The 22,353-nt window shown below is 34.9% G+C and overlaps 3 protein-coding genes across 10 annotated transcripts; all 3 read left to right on the forward strand.

Annotated features, from left to right (window-relative positions):
- Positions 1–1,076: 1,076 nt before the first annotated feature.
- Positions 1,077–5,764, forward strand: LOC112038672 (probable pre-mRNA-splicing factor ATP-dependent RNA helicase DEAH2). 4 transcript variants are annotated; one of them, XM_024071508.2, is made up of 7 exons: positions 1,090–1,558; positions 2,175–2,377; positions 2,496–3,580; positions 3,976–4,101; positions 4,226–4,464; positions 4,616–4,734; positions 5,312–5,764. In XM_024071508.2, exons 1-7 carry the CDS (start codon positions 1,241–1,243, stop codon positions 5,436–5,438), a joined length of 2,217 nt encoding a protein of 738 aa, XP_023927276.1. In that variant the 5' UTR covers positions 1,090–1,240; the 3' UTR covers positions 5,439–5,764. The 4 variants fall into 4 exon arrangements, with proteins under 4 accessions (XP_065633908.1, XP_065633907.1, XP_065633909.1 ...); XM_065777836.1 differs by lacking the exons at positions 4,226–4,464; positions 4,616–4,734; positions 5,312–5,764 and having other exon boundaries at positions 1,077–1,558; positions 3,866–4,086; XM_065777835.1 differs by lacking the exons at positions 4,226–4,464; positions 4,616–4,734; positions 5,312–5,764 and having other exon boundaries at positions 1,077–1,558; positions 3,876–4,086.
- A 5,378-nt stretch (positions 5,765–11,142) lies between these two features.
- On the forward strand, positions 11,143–14,940 carry LOC112038706 (protein NONRESPONDING TO OXYLIPINS 2, mitochondrial). Of its 4 annotated transcripts, none has more exons than XM_024071551.2 (3): positions 11,143–11,444; positions 11,615–11,748; positions 14,685–14,940. In XM_024071551.2, the coding sequence occupies exons 1-3, from the start codon at positions 11,275–11,277 to the stop codon at positions 14,702–14,704; spliced, it is 324 nt and encodes a 107-aa protein (XP_023927319.1). In that variant the 5' UTR covers positions 11,143–11,274; the 3' UTR covers positions 14,705–14,940. The 4 variants fall into 4 exon arrangements, with proteins under 4 accessions (XP_023927319.1, XP_023927322.1, XP_023927323.1 ...); XM_024071554.2 differs by having other exon boundaries at positions 11,144–11,444; positions 11,615–11,733; XM_024071555.2 differs by lacking the exon at positions 14,685–14,940 and adding an exon at positions 12,518–12,761 and having other exon boundaries at positions 11,148–11,444.
- Positions 14,941–17,709: 2,769 nt separating this feature from the next.
- Positions 17,710–21,652, forward strand: LOC112038709 (uncharacterized protein At1g01500). Of its 2 annotated transcripts, none has more exons than XM_024071558.2 (3): positions 17,710–18,060; positions 18,858–19,660; positions 20,923–21,652. In XM_024071558.2, the coding sequence occupies exons 2-3, from the start codon at positions 19,010–19,012 to the stop codon at positions 21,148–21,150; spliced, it is 879 nt and encodes a 292-aa protein (XP_023927326.1). In that variant the 5' UTR covers positions 17,710–18,060; positions 18,858–19,009; the 3' UTR covers positions 21,151–21,652. The 2 variants fall into 2 exon arrangements, with proteins under 2 accessions (XP_023927326.1, XP_023927327.1); XM_024071559.2 differs by having other exon boundaries at positions 17,711–18,060; positions 18,858–19,615.
- The last annotated feature ends 701 nt before the right edge of the window (positions 21,653–22,353 follow it).

The raw sequence follows: 22,353 nt of genomic DNA on the forward strand, positions 1-22,353 counted from the left end.
CGATGATAAAGTAAGTGGATTTGTAATTCACTATAAGAAGGAAGTGTTATTGAAAGTTATATAAAATGTTTGAATGCCTTACCATTACATTTGGGAGTGCTTATATATCGTTCACGGAGCAGTTGTTTGTTTAATAATCATTCCTATTGTTGAGGAATTCAGAATATCCGAAGATAGCTTCCATAACCGCCATGGAAGTTACTTCGTTGGAACCTGTGCTCCATAACGGTTAGCAAAGGGTTTGGTTCGTAACGATACAACCTGTCCTTGATGGATCTTTTGGTGAAGACTTGAATTATCAAAAAGCCCAATACGCTTAGGGCCCAGTAACCTCGTTCGTCCATTACTAAAAACAGACGACATTCATATTAGGGAACCCGTCCGTCCATTACTAAGGACGGACGATGTTCATATGATGGACGAGCATAGGAGGGACTGGATTATTAGGCATATTTTCCTCATCCCATCCTCCATTCTTTCGTCATGGACGACCCGTTTGGACGACATAAGACTTGGAGCATTTTCCATTTTCCTTACACTATTAGTTTGAAAAGATGGACAAATCGCTAAATTGTTTTCTAAAAAGAGGCATTTTCCTTATGATGGACGAGCATAGGAGGGACTGGATTATTAGGCATATTTTCCTCATCCCATCCTCCATTCTTTCGTCATGGACGACCCGTTTGGACGACATAAGACTTGGAGCATTTTCCATTTTCCTTACACTATTAGTTTGAAAAGATGGACAAATCGCTAAATTGTTTTCTAAAAAGAGGCATTTCCCATTTTGGCATGTGCATGCGTATGTGTTCTTGGAATATTACGGGTTGTACCAAAAGCCTCATGAACCAAACTTGTTGAAAGCCCGCTATTTTGGCAACTCTTGGGACCGACTTAAAAACAATGTGAAAAAAAAGTTAATTGGGCTCAACTTCATAGGCCTGAACCCAACAACAGAAAACCCTCAAAAAGTCAGGGACCGCCTCTGTAATTTTAGAAAAGTTCGGCACCTCCTTTAATTTTCGCCTATAAATAGCCACCCCGGCTTGCCCTAGCCTCGTTTTTATTTTCTCTCTCTAACCCTTACTTTTTTCTCTCTAAAATTAGTCAAAATCTCTTAGCTAGGGTTTTTTTTTTTTTTTTTTGCCTCGAATCTGGGCAATAGAGAGGGTCTATTCGACTCTCGGGTTCTTTCGTTCTGTGCGGTTCGTACTGTTAGGGTTAGGGATAAGGTTCATTGATGGGAACGGAGAGGAAGAGGAAGGTGAGCTTGTTCGACGTGGTGGGCGAGTCGAAGATCGCCAAAATCAACGGCGGCGGCTTCTCGTCCTCGGCGGCGGCGATGAGCAATAGTGGTAGTATTATTGGCGGAGGCAATAGCAGCAACCCCGCGATCAATAGCTGGACGGGGAGGCCGTACTCGCAGAGGTACTATGAGATTTTGGAGAAGCGGAGAGGCTTGCCTGTTTGGCACCAGAAAGAAGAGTTCTTGCAAGTTCTCAAGGCTAACCAGACTCTCATCCTCGTCGGTGAGACTGGTAGTGGCAAAACCACTCAGGTTTGATCTTTGTTTCTCTTTTCTATAATATGTTTGGTTGCTGAGAAACGAGAGGGAAAATTGATGCAGGTTCAGGGATTTGCTTATCAAATACTGAGGTTGAAATTTTAGATTAGGGTTTTGGTTGTTTAATATCTTATACTGACATTTTAATTTTCCATTTGTTTGGGTTTATAAAGCATGAATAGTCTGGAATATTTTATTCTGTATATGACCCTTTAATTTTCTATTTATTTGGGTTTATAATCATGAATAGACTGGAATGGTTAGTGGCGAATCTTTAACTTGATAGCATGCATAGGAGTGTTTTATTAAAGTTTGTTGTATAGTCATTTATTAATTAGATATAAATGTTAAACAATTTATCTGATAGGGTGGGTAAGAATTTGATATTTCCAAGGAATTGAGGGTTTTTTTTTTTTTTTTTTTTTTAAGTAAAAACTTCCTTGAACCTTAATATTGGTGCCCATAAGATTGAAATGTATTTTATGTTTCTGGGAAAAGTTGTGTTATATTTTTTAGTTGATTTTTTTTTTACACGTGTGCCTTGAGCATGAAGTAATTATCTTGTGTGTTGAACATGGAAATTAACGAAATATATGCCCCTTTCCTACAGATTCCCCAGTTCGTTTTGGAAGCGATTGATTTAGAAACTCCAGATAAGCGCAGGAAGATGATGATTGCGTGCACCCAGCCTCGTAGGGTGGCTGCTATGTCTGTTTCTCGTCGTGTTGCTGAAGAGATGGATGTAACTATCGGAGAAGAGGTTGGTTATAGTATCCGTTTTGAAGACTGCAGTAGTGCAAGAACAGTTTTGAAGTAAGCTCATCCTTCAGATTTAACATGTCTTATCTTTTATATATATATATATATTGGGTGGTTACGTGCTGCCTGGACATGATTTGAAAGTGTACTCATTGTTTGTTTTTCGTATCAGGTATTTAACAGATGGTATGCTTTTAAGAGAAGCAATGACAGATCCGCTTTTGGAACGCTACAAGGTCATAATTCTTGATGAGGCTCACGAAAGAACATTGGCAACTGATGTTCTGTTTGGACTTCTAAAGGAAGTGTTGAAAAATAGACCTGACCTGAAGCTAGTTGTAATGAGTGCTACTCTTGAGGCTGAAAAATTTCAGGGTTATTTTTTTCAAGCACCACTTATGAAAGTTCCTGGGAGGCTTCATCCGGTGGAAATATTTTACACTGAAGAGCCTGAAAGGGACTACCTGGAGGCAGCAATCCGAACTGTTGTGCAAATTCATATGTGTGAAACTCCTGGAGATATACTTGTGTTTCTCACTGGTGAGGAGGAGATAGAAGATGCGTGCCGAAAAATAACTAAAGAAGTTGCAAATATGGGTGACCAGGTGGGACCTGTCAAAGTAGTGCCTTTGTATTCTACCCTTCCTCCGGCTATGCAGCAGAAGATATTTGAACCGGCTCCACCTCCTGTGAAAGAGGGTGGTCCTGCTGGAAGGAAGATTGTGGTGTCAACAAACATTGCCGAAACTTCTTTGACCATTGATGGTATAGTATATGTAATTGACCCTGGGTTTGCAAAACAAAAAGTTTATAACCCACGAGTGCGTGTGGAATCATTGTTGGTATCTCCAATCTCTAAGGCTAGTGCACACCAGAGATCAGGGCGTGCTGGAAGAACTCAGCCTGGAAAATGCTTTAGACTTTACACTGAGAAAAGTTTCCAGAATGATCTTCAACCACAGACCTATCCAGAAATATTAAGATCAAACCTTGCAAATACGGTTCTTACTTTGAAGAAACTGGGAATAGATGATCTAGTGCATTTTGATTTTATGGATCCCCCTGCTCCAGAGACATTGATGCGGGCTTTAGAGGTTTTGAATTACCTGGGAGCATTAGATGATGATGGAAATCTGACAAAGCTGGGCGAGATTATGAGTGAATTTCCATTGGATCCTCAGATGTCAAAGATGCTGGTTGTTAGCCCTGAGTTCAACTGTTCAAATGAAATTCTATCAGTTTCTGCCATGCTTTCAGGTATGTTTTTATTGTCTTGTCCCTTTATTTTCATATTGAGTCCTGTCCTAGTAATATAGGAAAGTACTGTTTGGCTGCATCATGATTGGATGTAGCCATGGGTCTGGCATGTGCACAGACGTATATCTGTGCATATGATGTCTTCCAACTGCTTGCACATGCAAGTACATGTGCACGTGGTTAGAATACTGTGTCAAATTAGGTTGTCATCAGCAACTGTCTTCTCTAGGTTTCATGCCCCCGGTTGGCATGTGCCATAGGATTTCTAAGTAAGTGCTGATGCAGATAGTTGCAGTTTCTCAGTATTCTCTCATGAAGAAAATGGTATCGTCTCGCCTCTATGCATCTGCTGACCTCCGTGGGCCTCCTCTGTGATAACCAATTTCTTTCTTTAGTACCCAATTGCTTTGTCCGGCCTAGGGAGGCTCAGAAAGCTGCTGATGAAGCAAAAGCTAGGTTTGGGCACATCGATGGAGATCACCTCACGCTCTTGAACGTGTACCATGCATACAAGCAAAACAGTAAGTACTTTTATCTGTTCTTTTCTTTAGATTTTTAATTTTATAAATTAGCCTCAAGCAGTACTAGTCACTTTTCAATGCACTCTGGTTCTAATATACTTCCTTGTTTATGAATGGGTTGCAGATGAGGACCCATCATGGTGCTATGAGAACTTCGTCAACCAAAGGGCGTTGAAGGCTGCTGATAATGTTAGACAACAGCTCGTGCGTATCATGGCCAGGTTTAACCTCAGGTTGTGCAGCACTGATTTCAACAGCCGTGATTACTACATCAACATAAGGAAGGCTATGCTAGCAGGATATTTCATGCAGGTAGCTCACCTGGAACGTACTGGACACTACTTGACTGTGAAGGACAACCAAGTATGTAAAGCGATTCTTTTATTATCCTTTTCTTTATCCTTTTCTTAAAGCTTTTTTTCTTATTGGTTCTGAAGTATGCTGTATCTAGTTTTGTTTTATTTTTTGCAAAAAAAAAAATAGATCTAAATATCCTTTATAATCTGTTTTGCAGGTGGTGCACTTGCATCCATCGAATTGCTTGGATCACAAGCCGGAGTGGGTCATCTATAATGAATATGTTCTAACAAGCAGGAATTTCATTCGGACGGTGACTGATATTCGTGGTGAATGGTTAGTTTCAAGCTTTTGATTAATGATTTTTCTTTTGTGGCAGTGATAAATTATACTGTATCTTATTATTTTTCTTGGGGGGTGGGGTCTGGCAGGTCTCTGAGTATGACTCATGATAGGTGGATGTTGTATATATGATTAAATTCCAGTATTTAGTCTCTTCTAGTTAGGTTTTTATTTTTTTTTTAATTTTTTTAAGAATAAAATCCTAGGCTGTTTATCTGATGCACTTGGCTTTGATCATGTTCACACGTGCAGCTTGTGAACTAGTTCAACTAGGATTTATAAGAAATTAAGAATAAATTGCTTTTGCATTAGAGGAATACTACAGTCACAAATTATTTTACAACATTTTTACAAAATGTTGATGTAGCCAACTTTTTTTTGGTTTTCATTTAGACCCACTATTAATATTACTTTTTTATTTACGAATAACCATTCATCACATCAGCAATTTGTCAAAAAAATTTGTAAAAAAGATTGTCTTTAGCATTACTCTTTGCATTATCTTAGGCTTGTTTATTCCCCTTATAAGATGTGTTTATCAAGGCTAATTGGCAATTTTCTTTGGGTACAGGATAATTGATATAGCACCACATTATTATGATCTGACAAACTTCCCGCAGTGTGAGGCTAAGCGTGTTCTTGAGAAGCTTTACAAGAAGCGGGAGAAGGAGAGGGAGGAGAGCAGGAACAGAAAGTGATAATATTTTCAGCATTGGCATCTTTCAACTCCTTGTTTGCCTTTTCTACAAAGAGAAAGGAGGAGCCATTTCCTGAGATCTCAATTCTTTCATTATATTAGTCATTGTGTAACTCTCAGGAGGGCCAGCTTGGCAGTGAAATCGGTGGAAATTTGGCAATGTTTCTGTACCATTAACTAGTGCTAGTTTTAGTGAACTATAATTTTCTATTGTATTGATTATCTTAATTTATTCTGGATTTGATGGTTTCATTTAAGAAAAACGGGAATTAATGTTATCTATGCTACAGGGAAACAGGATTGCCTCACTTGGGCTTTACTTTTTAACTGTCCCCAACAGCCTTATTTGATAATAAATGCAACAAAGTTGGCAAAAAGCCTTTACTTTTTAACTGTCCCAAATAGGTTTTTTTTTTTTACAATTAGTGTAACAAAGTTAGCAAACGGTCAACTGAATTATGAGGTTTTAAAAAAATAGTTTTATCTTTATTAAATCGGCTTTTCCTAAAAAGAAAATCTGAACTGAGAATTAAAGTGATTATATCACTTTTTAAGTCAAAATTATTTACCATCTTCCTCTACCAAAATCTCTTAACCTTAAAAAACTGTCTGATTTTCTATATATATATATATATATATAATTCCAAGTTCTTGGCACACCTCACTTAAAATTTTAGGCCAACTACAAATATTTTGTTTGATGTTTTAACCACAAAATTTTAATGATACGAACTTATAATTTAGCTATTACGTTTTTTATTTTGATAGAGTAAAGGATTAAAAAAATCGAGCATGAAGGATTTGAAAAATTCAGCAGCACCTCCAAAAGCAATTACTCAATTGAACCAAGTCAAAGTTCAAACAAAAATTGCTCCCTTATTAAAATGGGTTTATCACCTTAAAACAATTATTAATATTAATATATATTTAACTAGCCTTATTGCATGCACTTTATGCGTGCTTGACTCTTCTTTTTTTTTTTTTCTTTTTCTTTTTCTAGGGGTTTAGTGTAATTGACTTAAAAAATAAATAAATTTACCCCAATTATTGATTAGGCACTTGAAATGATCTTAGTAATAATATGCTAAGAGAAATATCTTTGCATGGTTACTTAGGATTTTTTTTTTTTTTTTTTGTCAATTTTTCATTTATCCCAATTTAAAGTTTGTGTTTGTCCAATCATATTATTTATTTGCGAACTATTGATATAGTCTGGAGAATGATGAAGCTAGCACCAACAAACAAATATCGAAACTCTTACTAGCTATATATATATATATATATATAACTGAAGTATTTGACCATTTGTTGATCTTCTAATATTTTGCCACATAAACTTTGGTAGTCCCACAATTTTACATATCATTTTTTATGAATTTATTTATTATGTCAAAATGAGAGTTTTAAATTGATTACTACTTAGCAACATGGAGAAGGTTTTTTTTTTTTTTTTAAAAAAAAAAAAAACCAACTACTACTCAAAGTCAAGTCACATGTCGCGGCCAAAATTGGAAACTAATTTCGTTTTCAAACTATATTACTGACTAACATCTCGAGCCTAAGAGGCTTGATTTTGGGCTTATAAACCGAGCCTTTGAGGCTCGGTTTTCATATTCTGAAGGAGTCTAACCTGGCCCTTTTTCCACATGGAAATCGAGTCTTAGAGACTTGATTTCCATCTCGACACTTAAATACTCGATTTTCATATTCTGAGGGAGTCTGACCTAGCCCTTTTTCCACGTGGAAATCGAGTCTTAGAGACTCGATTTCCATCTCGACCCTTAAATACTCGATTTATGTGTGTTCTGATTGTTTGGGCCTTTTACCACGTGGAGAGACTCGATTTCCAATCTTTGGTCCACGAGCTGCCACGTGGTTAGGGCAGCTACTAAACTTTAGTCTTCATAATATGGGTTTGGGGTCTCTCCGTTTTTTCCTCCAAAAAACCCAACAGCTTTTTCTTCCTCTCTCTCTCTCTCTCTCTCTCATACAAAACTCACCCCATTACAAAACTTCAAATCAAACTCACCCTCCATATTTTCACATCCTCATGTCAGGTAAGGTTTCTCACTCTCTCAAGTTGTTTTTTTTTTTGATAGGTCACTCTCTCTAGTTGTTAGTTACATATATATATATATATATGTATTGTTAGGTTTTTTTTTTTTTTTTTTTTTTGTTTGTTTGTTTGTTTGTTTGTTTGTTTGGTTTGATATTGTTCTTTATACTTTAGATAGAATGATTTGAAGGTTTGTAATAGGGTGAGTTGTGTGTTTATTTATTTATTTATTTTTTTTTTTTGAGTATGATTAATGAATTTTTATTTTTTTAATTTTAGAAACAAATGATAATGATTGAGTGTGTGTGTGTATGTGATATGATTTAAGTATATTCAAATGTGAGGTTTGTATATGTATATGATTTAACAAGTTATTGTATATATTTGTTAGGCTTTTATAAAAAGTAAAAAATATTGTAGATATATGTATTGTTAGGCTTTTTATCATGACTTTATTTTTTGGTTGAGTTTNTTAAAAAAAAAAAAACCAACTACTACTCAACAATATAGAGAGTTTTAAACCAATTAATTCTTAGCAGACTAGATTGTTGATTTTCTAATATTTTGCCACATAAAATTTGGTAGTCCCACAATTTTACACATCATTTTTTATGAATTTATTTATTATGTCAAAATGAGAGTTTTAAATTGACTAATACTCAGCAACATGGAGAAGTTTTTTTTTAATTTTTTTTTAAATCAACTACTACTCAACAATATAGAGAGTTTTAAACCGACTACTATTCAACAACATGGAGAGTTTTCAACCGACTAATACTTAGCAGACTAGATAGTTTTAAACCAACTACCGCTCAACAATGTGGAGTGTTTTTATAACACCAAAACCCCTCTCTTTGCCATCTCTATTATTTTGTTTCTACAAACCCTTCGTCCTCAAGTCTCAAGGAATCTTTTACATGAATTTTTCTTTTGTATTTACTTTTATTTTTCATATTTTTTCAAGTTTTTTTTTTTTTTTTTTTTTTGTTTGTTTGTTTGTTTGTTTGTTTGTTTGGTTTGATATTGTTCTTTATACTTTAGATAGAATGATTTGAAGGTTTGTAATAGGGTGAGTTGTGTGTTTATTTATTTATTTATTTTTTTTTTTTGAGTATGATTAATGAATTTTTATTTTTTTAATTTTAGAAACAAATGATAATGATTGAGTGTGTGTGTGTATGTGATATGATTTAAGTATATTCAAATGTGAGGTTTGTATATGTATATGATTTAACAAGTTATTGTATATATTTGTTAGGCTTTTATAAAAAGTAAAAAATATTGTAGATATATGTATTGTTAGGCTTTTTATCATGACTTTATTTTTTGGTTGAGTTTAATATTTTTCTTTATTTTTTTGTTAGAATGAGTTGAAATTTTGTAATGGGGGTGAGTTTTGTCTTTAGTTTTTTTATTTGTTTGAGTACGAAATGATAATGATTGAGTGTGTTTGTATGTGATGTGGGGTGAGTATATGAAAATGTGGGGTGACAAGTTGTAATTTTTGTACTTTGAGTAGATAGAAAAGGTTTTGCAATTGATGTTAAATGAAAGAGATAAAATATGTCTCTAACATATTGCACTTGACTCTAATAGGTTCACAATCTTTGAAGAATATTGATATATATATATATATATATATGTATACTACGATGGACCCCTTGTCAATCCTAAACAGATTGACGGATTCCCATTTAAAAGGCCAGGTATCGAATGCTACTACATGATGATATATCGTAAGTTGAAGACATTGAATGATTTGAAGAGGAAAATAATGGAATAATTGAATTTGAACCTTGCTTGTTATGACATAAAGATTATTTATCATTACCCATAAGAAGTCCTTCATGAACGGATAAATTATAGGTATATGGCGATTAAAGAAGACAAACATGTAAAGATCATGTTTAACAGGATCCATAAAATGTTGCAAGTAAATGCTACTGAGTTGTACGTAAGTTCGGAGCTGCTTGTAGAAGTTGATACTGAGGAGGTATAACAAACAACTACATCTTTACAATTTACAGCCCTAGATGATGGATGCACTATACAATGGGAAGTTATACGTTCCCATTTCAAGATCATGCTGCCAATACTGGTGAAACACTCCAACCTCAAGAGACACATTTAAGGGAGAAAGACAAAGACGAAGATCATGCTGCGAATAATGGTGAAAATCTTGATGATATGGATGAGTACGAAGAGAGGATTGAGTGAGGCGACTTTGACAGGGATGTGGATGACCATGAACTCATTCCCAATGTTGAAGAGGAAAATATGGAGTAGCATGATGAAGGTGATGCAAACGATGATACTGGCGTCTAGCATGATACAAATATGACCACTACCTATACACCTCCTGCCAAGTCATTCTACGCAAATACTTGGGAAAATATGGTTGATTTTTCACGTCTTCAGATACCATTTGTTCCTACTTGAGAAGATGGGATGCATTTTAGTAAAGGGTTGACTTTTGCAAATAAAGAGGCGGTGACGTGTGCATTGATAATATATGCAACAAAGGATAATAGAAATTTTATTATCCAGAGGTCGACCAAAACTAAATTGTGCGCCGCATGCATTCAATCCCAACCAAATTCTCCAATATATTGTCTCCAACCCACACTCAAATATTATAGAAAAATTTTCATTGTTGTCTAGAAATTACCTTTGTAAAATTAAATCCTTAGTAACCTAGTAGGCCAATGTTACTGTAATTGTTTAAAAAAAATAATAAAAAAACAACTAAAGCATTTTGTCCACTTTAGCAAAATTTAGAGAAAAAGCACTAAATCAGAGTAATTTTTTTTTCCAAAAAAACAACTAAAAATTAAATTCTTAACAACCCAACAAGTATATAAATATATATATATATATATCTCAAATTTCTCCATTCTTAGTAACATATTTACCATAACTGACCAAATCAAACTTAGATCAAAGTAAATTTTGATCAACAAAGCACTAAAATTAAATCCTCAGCAAATATAAACAAACCCAGAAACATAATCCGATTTCACATACCAATTCAATCTCAAAAAACAATAAAGTTTCGATCTTTTTTAATAGTTTTATTAGAAATTCAATACAGAAACCAAAATAGAAAAAAAAAAAAAAAAGAATTGAAACCAAAGTTTCTTTGATTTTTCTCACTGTTTCTCAGCAACCAAACGGTGAAACACACTTTGCATTTTGCATAAAGGGACTCACCTTCTTTTTTTGTTTTCAGAGACTGCAAAGACTGAAGGAACTCAAAGCTCTGTGATAAGTGTTTGATACAATCTCTGTACACCTCGCTGTGGCTTTATCAAATCTTTTGGCGAAGTTGAAGAATGTGAAATAGTGGAGATTGAGAGTGGAGACTGAGAGTGGAAATTGAGTGAGAGTGGAAAGGGTGAGTGAGAGAGTAGAAAGGGTGATAGGGTGTCTGTGTGAGTGTAGAGACTCGATTTCTAGGTGGCTTTCACGTGGATCAACCACGTCACATACAGTTTGCCACGTCACACACAAATCGAGCCTCTAAGACTCGATTTCTAGGTGGATGTCAAATGGAAAAAACGCCACATCAGATCTGATCCAAACATAAAAACCAAGTTTTAGAGGCTCGAGATGTTAGTCTTTTGAAACCATGCCTACTAGAAAAACGGGGCTAATTCCCAATTTTGGCCCACACGTCGCCGTTTAAGTATATTCATTTGAGTAGGGTTTAAGCTTACTTCCGGTCCCAAATTCATCTTCATTCTAAAAGTAAAACCTCAGAAGTCAGAACCAAAATCCAGAAATGGCCTCCTTCTTCTGCAGATCAGCTCTAAAGGTGGGTTCAACTTCAAGGTCGTCTTTGGCTTCTTGTTCCAAAACCCTAAACCCAAAATCCCTAATCCCCAAATCAAACATTCCTTCTACTCCTGCCTCTGCCTTTTCTTCTTCATCCACCATTCCTCGTGCTTCAAGGTATACACACTTTCAAACCCACCTTCTCTTATTAATTCCATTGCTCACTTTTTCTTTGAATACGTTAACTTTCACTTATTTTCAAGCTTTTTTTGTTTCCATTTTTTTACAGGAATAAGATATTCTTATTTATGTTATTCTGTGTTTTTTGTTGGGTTATTGTTTTTTAGGGTGTTGTCGGTGTTGGGGAGCGTTGAGTCAATGATGCCACTTCACAGTGCCATAGCTTCAGCTCGACTCAAATCCAACATTGCTATTGATTCCTCTTGCTGGAGCTGGCTTTCTCAGGGTACTTCAATTTCATGTAATTTTTGTTTATCTTAATTGTTTCAAGATGATATCCTTAACTATGGTTCAATTAAAACTCAGCAATACTCCCCTTTACTATTGGAAATAAGCGCGTTATTCTAATTGTGCGGGGCAAGTGCTTTTTAGTTATTGCCAATGGTTAATGGGGGACATTGCATAGTTTACTTATCCAAAAAAAAAAGGGGGGGGGGGTGTGGAGGGGTGGCATTGCTTAGTTTGTAATTTAGGGAGGACATTGCAAGTTCACCATAGTTAAGGGGGAAGTGGAATTTGTCTTTTTTTAATGTATGATGTGCGATGAATATTTGTGATTATAGGTGAGTAAGGATAATAATTTTTTTAACAAAAAAAAAAAAAAATGCAAAAAGGGTTTCTTGTATTTTGCCTGTGCTCATTAGTGTAGTTCTCTATTCATTGCATTATATCAAGATTCTGTTGGGTTCTTGATATGATTGTGGGTAAACAATGGAAAATGCTTCATTTCTCAATTGCCTTCTTCTTTTCCTTTCTAATGACACACTAGATTTAGGATAAATGTTGATCATTTTGGCATTTATTCACGCTTTCATGGTTATAAATATAGCCATTTGTTAAGCCTACAAATAATAATAATAATAATAATAATATTTTTATTTATTAAGATCTAAGCATATGTCAATCACTTGATTCATATTAATACATAAGCCGGGCTGCCAACAAGGATGGTTGTCTCTTGATTCGTATATCATGTGTATTCTGACCTGTTCTTCTACTTCATGGTATAGGACTTGCAATACCGTTGTGACAGGGGCTTGCTGGATCTTGTGGGAGAATAAAGCTAGGATTTATTTCATTATCAGTCTGTGAAAGGAACAGAATCCTTCAAATCTTGATTTTCTGGTCTTTGTATTGTGCAGCATCTGCATATCAATTTCAAGGGTTTTCTTGAATTTTATGTAATAAGAATTTGCTGGTTAATGCAGCGTGGTTAATGGAACTAGTGACTAGGGAACCCCTAATGTTTTGCTATGCTTATCCAATCAATCTTGGAGTCAACATCTTAGTTTTGTTTGGTAGTCATTGCACTTTATTTAGGCTTGGTTACATTCTCAGGAAGATTTTGGGAAAGGAATGAAATGCTTAAAAAAATGCTTTTTTTTCCCCCACCTCTTAAAGCATTTATTAATATTTTTCTTTGCTCTCTCTCTAATTTCCAATAGCCAAAACGATAGTTACTGTGAAGTGTGAACTTTAGAATTCATTTACAAAAGTGTTTTTTTTTTTTTTTTGGTTAATATCTGAATTGATTTTCACTTTGCATTTATGTTTCTGAAATGGTTTGGCAGTTGATTATTTATATTTACTCCGTCAACCAGGAAGCCAGAAACTAATGGACTATTTTTCGGCAAAATCATATACACAAGTAGCTTCTGGATCCATGTGGGACAATATTTGCCATATTTTTATATCAGGTCATGCTGTATGGGGAAAAAGTTCATAATCTTGAATTCCCATGCAACTTGTTTGACCAATTTTTATTTTATTTTATTTTTTTCCCGGGCAGGGAGAGGGGGGTGGGGTTTGGGGTGGGGGGCTGTTGGGGATGAATTAAATATATATGATCTTGATCATTTAACATAAGGAGTGTTTCTATAAAGGCTCTAGATGCAATCACAATATTTATCCCAGGCAATCACTTGTGTACTGCATAGTAGATTAGCTATATGATCTTGATCTTTTAACTTAAGGTTCTTTTCCAAGTGTTTTTATGAAGGCTTTAGATGTATTCAGAATATTTAGCCGTCTTTTAACTATCATACTCTCGACCAAGTTGACCGATTTTATTATCATCAAGAAATTAGAATTTGAGAAAAGTAAGACGGTGAATAACTTGCAGATTTGAAACTTTAGCTTCTAGATAGTGTATTAGAAACTCCAGGATCTTACATGCGCTCTGAATTACAATGGATCTGATCTTGATCTTTTAACATAAGGCTCTGTCCTGATTGTTGCTATGAAGGCTTTAGGTGCAGTCACAATATTTACCCCAGGCAATTGCATGTGTATTGCATAGTGGATATGCAAATTAGCTATATGATCTTGATTTTTCAACTTAAGGCTCTTTTCTGAGTGTTTTTATGAAGGCTTTAGATGCAATTGGAATATTTAGCTGTCTTTTGAATATTATGCTCATGACCAGTTTGACTGATTTTATTGCAATCAAGAAATTAGAATTGTGAGAAGTTTGTAGATTTGAAACTTTAGCTTCTAGATTATTGTGTTAGAACTTAGAAACTCCAGGATCTTAAATGTGCTCTGAATCACAATACTGATTAGAGTATTGGTTTCAAAATATTAGGGGAAAAAAATAGAATGGGGCATGTATAGAACATGAAATTCAGTCTCATAATTCTTTTCTTAGGGAAAGTATAATTTTTGTATTCCCTGCTATATTCAATCCAATCATTCTCGGAGACCTAGCAGGCGATATGCCCATGAACAGCTTTTGTTGTAACAAAAGCTACTAATATTGATAATCTGTCTGTCTCTGGCACTTATAGATGAAGTAAAATTACAATATGGGAGTCAATATTGAAATACTGGCTGGCAATTTGTTGAGATGAGATGAGAAACCTATAGTTCGTATGATAATGATGACAGTGCATTGCTGATTCTTCCGTATCTAAGATGAGTTGCATTCTAGCAGTGATGGTTGGGTTAAATGTCCCTTATTCAAGTTCGTTGGCAATTTGTTGCTATTTCTTCTCAGCTGGTATATAATTCATTCTTCTTGTCATTTTCCCCACAGAATTTGACTCATTAGTTTGCATTACTCTATGATGCTACTTTCTTTTTCAACATTTCCATACTTGTCTCCACTCTACAAAGTTTTCATCTTTATGATTTACAATTTATTTTCATCTACTGATTATCTTCCATGGCATTTCCTAGACTTTGCAGTTCCTCGGTGACAAAGACCAAAGGCTTCAACCATTTCAAACCTAATTGCCCTGCATTTGAGCGGTCTTTGTACTACTTGTATTGCTTTAAAGTTTTCTTTGCCTTTCCTCCGCATTTATGACTTTTGCATGGTGTAAGTTATCATATGGCAAAGACCATCATATACTAGTATTTTCTTTACTTCTCTGAGGTAGAAAAATGTTACATACATTTTTTAATAATTGAAAAATGTTACATACTTTTAATACATAGCTGTTAACTTAGACAGTTAGTGGGTGCTGAAACCTTTCTGCTTTCTGTATTTCACCCCTGAAAATGTTCGGTGAGATATTTCTTGAAGAATGTATAGGAAAACAGCAAGAAATACAATCAGGAACTCCTGTTTTTCAAAATTTTATTCTAGATCAGTTAGGATATTTAAGATCTGCATTGTCTAGTTTGCAAAAGTATGGTAAACTTGATAGTATCGAATTTTCCATGTCTCCCAACTGATATATTATGTTTCTTTGACACTTCCACAAGAGTTACCATAGCGTAATTTAACTCTTTCATGTTGGTATTTTGCTTTTATTGAGGCCTGCACATTGAACTCATGTCTTCTCAGTTGGGAGGTCATAGGCTTTTTGCCTGCACCTTTCTAGAGTAATTGTTCTCAGTCTGAACTGTGCATTAGAGAAATGATATGTTTTTTTATCCACAGTAATTGGGCTTAGGAATTCTTTGTCACTCCACAAGTATAAGTGCTTGTAGGGTGTCAGGGTAAGGGCTCGGGTTTAAGTCTTTTGGAGGGAGCTTCACACATATATACACTTAGATTAGGCTATATAATAGAATTTCTATTTTGTAAAAAAAAAAAAAAAAAAAGGAAGTACTCTAATCTCATAGTAGCATACCCACTTATAATTTATAAACCACAGATCTGTGACAATTAAAGTTGATACGGCTTGTGATGTGGCAGACTACCTAATGAATCTAACTTCCTCAACATTCTTTGTCACTTCTCACAGGCATCAAGCTTGAATGACTTTCATTTTTCATTAGCCTACAGTGTGTAGTGTGTAGTGTGCAGTGTGCACCAATGGTATTCATTGAATGATATTACAAAAGCTTGAGGAGCAATATAGTGGTTGAAGATTTTTGTGAGAGAGAGAGAGAGATCAGGATGCATAACTAGTTGAACATGATTTAGCTGAGTAACTTAAGTACCAACTTCTCATTCTTTTCTTTTAGATGAAGTTCTATGTAATATATTCTTCTATCTTGATAGACAGTGGATGATAGTAATTTGTTTCCCCTTAAATGGATGAGATACTTTTAATTTGTGAAGACTCGTACAACATGAATGATTTTAGAGTCGCATTAACCGGCGGTCAACAAAATGGGATCTTTTCTTTCCTCTATTGCACTTTTTTCTTGAATGTTTATTTCATGAAATTGATCACAAGCCAAATCCAGCTGAATTCATAAAGACGTCCAACTTTAAAGAGAGAAATCCATATCATGATTCATTGGCATTATAAGCTTTATCGAATTTTATACCTCGCAGGAAAACATAAAGCTAAGATAAATTTATGATTGCTTCAGTACTTCTTTACTCTTTATGCGTTGAACCATTCAAAGTCTAGGCACGTGCATAAAATACTAGATATCAAATGATTAGGTGGTGCATGTATCCTAATTGAAAATTCTATGAAATCTAAATTGTGCTCGTGAAGTCATAGCAAATTTAGCCTTCATAAGTTGGTACGAAACTTTTGTAACATTGTAAAGCTGTAGTCACAGTATGCATAAATACTTTCTCGGTTTTTCCTGATACCTTAAAATAATTCTTGGCCGAGTCAGAGTGGTTAAAGGTTGGATAGATTTTAAGAAAGAACCTGCGAAGTTTGAAGGTGACCAAACCTTTAGTTTGGTTAAAGGATTATTGCTTTCAGTTGTCTGAAATCCTAAAATATCATCCTAGGTATCAAGACTCAAGCACTATGTAGCTCAATTCAATAGAGACATTCAGGGTTCAATCCCCCACCTTCAACTATCGAATTATCGAAAAAAATATCATCGCATCCCATGTAACAACTAACAAGTACACAATTGAGCTTAATAATATTAATGCCTTTTTTTAGTAGACCTAGTGACACAAAATTCATAATATCTTTTCCAAAATTATTGAGGTGATGTTAGTAGTGAGGTTATATTAAAAGTAATGGTGTTAATCTTGGGGTTATATCAAAATAAAGTTATACCAAATACCAATCACAATTTAACAGAGTAATGAAACAAGTAATGATTTATAATAAAAAGAAAAAAGAAAAAACAAGATATGAAGGGTGTATTTATTTATTTGTTTATGGATACAAGTTATGAAGTTGTGTGAGTGTCACAAGTTGCTTGTAGCCTTGTACCATATATATTAACCTCGTTAATCTGTAGAGAGAGAGAGAGAGAGAGGGGCTAGTATCTCATAAATTCATAATAAATCTTTACTGTGTAATATAACGCTTGCCCATCCCTTTCAAATTTTCAATATGCCGGTCTTGTGAACCTGCATGTTCCTTTATTGGATAAGATCTGAAGAATATCAAATACTGAGTGACCCTAGTCTACATATGGACCAGTAATACTTGCTAATCCAACAAAAAGAAATAATAAAACGAATCAAGTACAATATAACCCATTATTGTTCGTGAAAATTGAGGACTTGGGTTGTCCTCATTTTTTGAATTGATCGATTGTGAATTAAAGCAAATCAAAGACATCCCAATTTTGTTTGTCAAATACAGGGACTTGGGTCGTTTATTGTTTGCGATTTGACAAGTTGTACTTTGCATGGCCACGATTCTTCTATAGAAGATCGAAAGCTCTGTTTTTGTAGTATTGGAGGGTCAATTCTCAGACTAGAGGCTCATATTCGATTATTCTTCTTTATTCAATCTATAGGCTGCAAAGAGAGCTTGTAACTGTCAAGTGTAATATATTATATGAGGTGAGATTTTTTATTTTTATTTTTTTTGTTATTGAATATACGGTTTGGTTGTGCATGATTCCATGGTAATTTTTGAGAGAAAAGAGAGAGAGAGAGAGTGTGTGTGTGTAATGTTTTTTTCTGCATGGTAGTATACATGACGTGAGTTATTTGTCGTTTACAGCCAGGTGACAATTTTATTTAAATCTGTGGTTTTTGTTCCGTTACTTTGTTTTTTGTGCTAAAGTTTTGTTACGCTCTAATCAGATGGTTGTATTCTATTCTTAGTCTGTTTTCATCTTCACAGACTTGCAATTTCAGCAATACCCAATAAAAGGAGATAAACAAATTCTTTCTCTAGTGTTTAAGCTATATTGCTCTGGTGGATTCTTCGTTTCTTTGAAGGTAAAATAATGGTTTTTTATTTACATGTAAGTTATTATTTAAATTGTTCCCTGTCTGGTTATTTTTCTTCTTTTTTCTGAAATGATATGTCTTAAGTTTATTTTGATGTGATTTTGTCTTTTTTTTTTTTCCTGCTCAGCTTGGTTTGAATAAGTTTTGAAAGACTATTTTCTTCAGCTTTTAATTTTGCGATGAACATTTGTTGGGCTTAAGCTATATACTTGGACTTTTCTCTGGGATTTTTCGTCTTCTTAACCCTTTATCTTTTCTTTCTGTTTCTGGTTTGTTAGTTGCTTTGTCCTTTCCTCTACTTAATTATTTTTCCTTTGTTTCTGTACGCAATTCCTACAGTTAGAATAATAGTTGATGAAATTCACTATTTCTTCACCGCTTAAAATTTTGGGACAATTCATAATTTATCATGGTATCAAAATCCTTTTTTCTAACAACTAAAACTTTTAGGACAATTAGTAATTTATCACCTACATGAGCAAAATGCTAATGCCATCTATCTTGATAAGATTCATATCCAGTTGAGTTTAGAGTTTAGACAGCTCCTCATTCCTTCTTATTTATTTATTTATTCCTTCTATGAGGTGTTCTGTCTCTTTGAACTGAATTTCTGCCATTATAAAATAGAAAGTGTTTTTCTATTTATTTTGTTCATGTAGGTTCCTCTGTTCAGTTTGGTTCTTTGGAGAAGTTGGGCTTAATCTCTTTTATTATAGATTGACATCCCCAATCCTTTCTCTTGGGCACACTGATCAGCTGGGTTTTTGGTTTTGCTGTGTCTGCAGGTTTTCTTTCCTTGCCTGAATTTCATTTGTTTGAATTATCACAACTCATCAACTCAATTAAAGTGGAAAAATTTCACTGAAGATTAAACTCTTCCGGCAATGGAGAATTCTTACAAGTCATCTAATTGAATTAGCCAGCTTACAATAGGGACATGGTTATGAGGAATTCTTCTTATCAACCCTGCATCAAGGCATTACCTTGGCTTGATTTGAGGGTTTTTTATGTTAGAGTTAGCAAATGCAAGATTGATGATTCCTCTCCTGAGTACCTCACTCTAAACCATATTCCACTTGATCGTGATACGCTTCTTGAAGTTAATGGTGTTAGAACTAGCATATATTCTGACGGTGTGTCAACCCTTCTTAGAAGGGATCGATTAGATAAGAAGTCTGAAGAAGCTACATTTGTGAGCACTGATAGTATCAGGATGACAGGAAGTGTGAAGTTTGAGGTCTTTGATAAGGATGTTCTTGTGTTATCAGGGGTTTTAGAATTGTGTAATCACAATGGTTTTTTTGGAGAATCAAATTATCAAGGCCAGGGATGGAGCATTGATTGTGCTTCAGATACTACCGTGGAAACTGGCTTCTTTAAGGAGAAGCCGATGCTGGGGCCAGACTTGGCTTCACCTACAATTGAGGTCTACATTGCAGGGTCCTTTTTGAGCACTCCAATTATCTTAACAAAGACTTTGCAGCTCAGTCATCAGAAAAGGCATACAAGGAAGGGCATGTTGGATTTGATACCTGAATATGAGGTGACTGAAAGCCAAAAAGATGTTCCTTACAGGCTTAATTTGCATGTACTGCTTTGCTAATCTAAATCTTTAAATTTTAGATTGGATTTGTTTTTCTGACTTTTAGATGTTCTGTTCATATTTTGTGTGTGTTGCATTAAACTTGCCCATGCTTGCTGCATAAATATTCACTCTATTTGTTTGTTGCATAGAATATTGGATGCCTGTAAGGCATAAACAATCTTATCCTAAATGGTCAGAAGGATAGGTGCTGGCAAATGTTTTGAAGTTAAGAACTAATACAATACTACCCATTTTGTTTCGTATGACATTATTTTAGTGACTTATTAGAATTTGGAAGAGACGTATGATAAAAATATTTTTTATCCTATTTCTTCATTCTTTCATGGTTTTCTATGTACTGTATACATATATGAATAAGAAATAATCATGGAACCCGTATGTACACTTGTGCAGCCATTCTGATTTAGTAAAGAGGTGTTCTCAACATGACCTTGGCCTTGTAAAGAGTAGAAATATTCTTTTTATTACTTCATACCACCTTGAACTTAGTCACTGTAAAGTATTATAGTTTGCTTATGGTGTAGATATATAATTTTCTCTTTTGTTGCCTTTAGTTCCACTGGTGCTAAAACGTGGCCATAAACTAATAAAGACATCACCTACTTTGTTGAGGAGTCAAATGCTGCTAAACCCAAAGTTCTATGGAGTCGTAGGAGCTCTCTGGTGAACTTACCTTTTGGTTCATACTATATTGTATTCACATAATTACAGAACGTATCTATATGGAAATGGATGTTCTTCCTCTATCTACTAAAGCATCTTTTCATTTGTGAATTTCATTAGTATATCAGCTGATCTACAAATAGATGCCCTTATTTAGATATTGTTGCCTCTTGACATTCTTTGAGTTACTTCATGATACTAAAATACTCTCAAGAAGGCAAGTGCTTTAATCCCTATAGGAACTTAATCTTCACACTGATGACCAGTATGCAATTTCTGGAATTATCTTGATTGGTTGAAGTCAACAGCATCGCACATTAAGGTCAAGTGGGTGCAATAGTCCAAATGCGATCATAATTGATATTGTTATTGTAGCTAGGATTTAATTAATTTTCATCCATATGATTTTCATAGTTTGGCATGTTGTTAATACTTCCCATGACTCATATGCTTTATAATTTTTTTGGGTTATTAACAAATATTTCTTCACCAACCATGTTTTTTTGTTTACACATATTTTACTTTGCTACTAAATTTTGCTTCCCATAACCTAGCATCCTGATTTTATTTATACTTTGCAGATGTCAGAATTCCTGAAGCACAAACCAGAAAATGAATGCTACAATAACCCCTACTTTGGGTCAACATATTTTGAAGGTGAAGATGGAGAGATTACATGGTTCAATGCTGGTGTAAGAGTGGGTGTCGGGATTGGCCTTAGTGTTTGTCTTGGAATTGGGATTGGAGTGGGCTTGCTGGTTCGAACATACCAAGGCACCACCAGAAACTTTAGAAGGCGACCACTGTAATCCACACCTTCCCTGTTTTCCCTTCTAGCCTAATGCCGTCCATTCAACACCCCTATGAAACAAATTAAGGCAACTTAGTGGTACTTCTGACGTGTTCTAGTTGACAATATGGAGGGGCTTATGGCTTTTGCAATCAAGTGAAGGAATGTATGAGTTCAAGCTTTTCTTGGTTTCTGCTGGGCTAACCCTTGCATCTGATATAAAAGGTTCATTTATTTCAAATGTACAACCATAAATTCAGGAAATCTTTCAGCATCTCTCACTTGATTTTGTAGGGAACGTTAGTGTGTTGAGATCCTTATGCAGCTAGTGTTGTCTGGCGTGCCCTTCTATATCTGTGAAGTTCTTTTGTTTTCTAAGGTGTTGATAGCAGTGTAGTTTTGAGTAATGGAAAGAAATGTAGATCCCCTTTAACAGGTCATGAATAATTTGTGTTCGTACTTATTTTGTTGGTTTTTTTCTTGATGGACTATATTGTCATCATTCTAATTTGAACTGTTTACACCAGGTATACCAAATAATTTCTCCATATGTAAAACCCATTTCATTGTATGAAGAAGAATATTACTCGTCATATTTAATCACTGGAAATTAAAAAGTCTCTCACTGACAAGAGAATGGTTTTGCCAAAATCTAACTCCAAATAAGAACTCCATTTGTAATTGTAATCAGACTGCAAACGCAATAGTAAAAATTAACCAGGTTCAAAAGCCATTTCTAGAGGTATCTGACAGGCTTCCAAATTTCCAAATGGGAAGTTGAAATGAAATGCATCAGATTGCATTCTAAGCAGCCAGGACACAGTTGACAATAGCCTTCTCCTAATGGAACTTATTTTCAGATAATTAGGTAAGCACTAAATATGGGCAGAGAGGATGATGTCAGGAAGGATTTCAAAAGCATTCAGACTTGTTTCTGTTGCAGAGGTGGGAAAGATCCAGTTTTATATGCACAACACACATGAAGTTCTCTCTAAATGCTATTTAGTATGCACAATATTTGATAGAAAAAGGCTAAACCTCAGCAATGACAGAAGCAAAATGGTGAAGTGAAACAATATTCTTTAACCACAACATAAACACCAGTACTACTTTCTAACAGAGGTTGTCTGCTTGCAGAGGTCAAGCTTCACGGCAGAACCCAGTGTTTAATGCTGTGAAAAAGTGTGGGCAATCTTCAACATTTTGGGTTGAGAAGCTGAGG

This window comes from Quercus suber, unplaced genomic scaffold, assembly GCF_002906115.3.
Source record: "Quercus suber isolate HL8 unplaced genomic scaffold, Cork oak 2.0 scaffold_165, whole genome shotgun sequence".
Lineage (NCBI taxonomy): Eukaryota > Viridiplantae > Streptophyta > Magnoliopsida > Fagales > Fagaceae > Quercus > Quercus suber.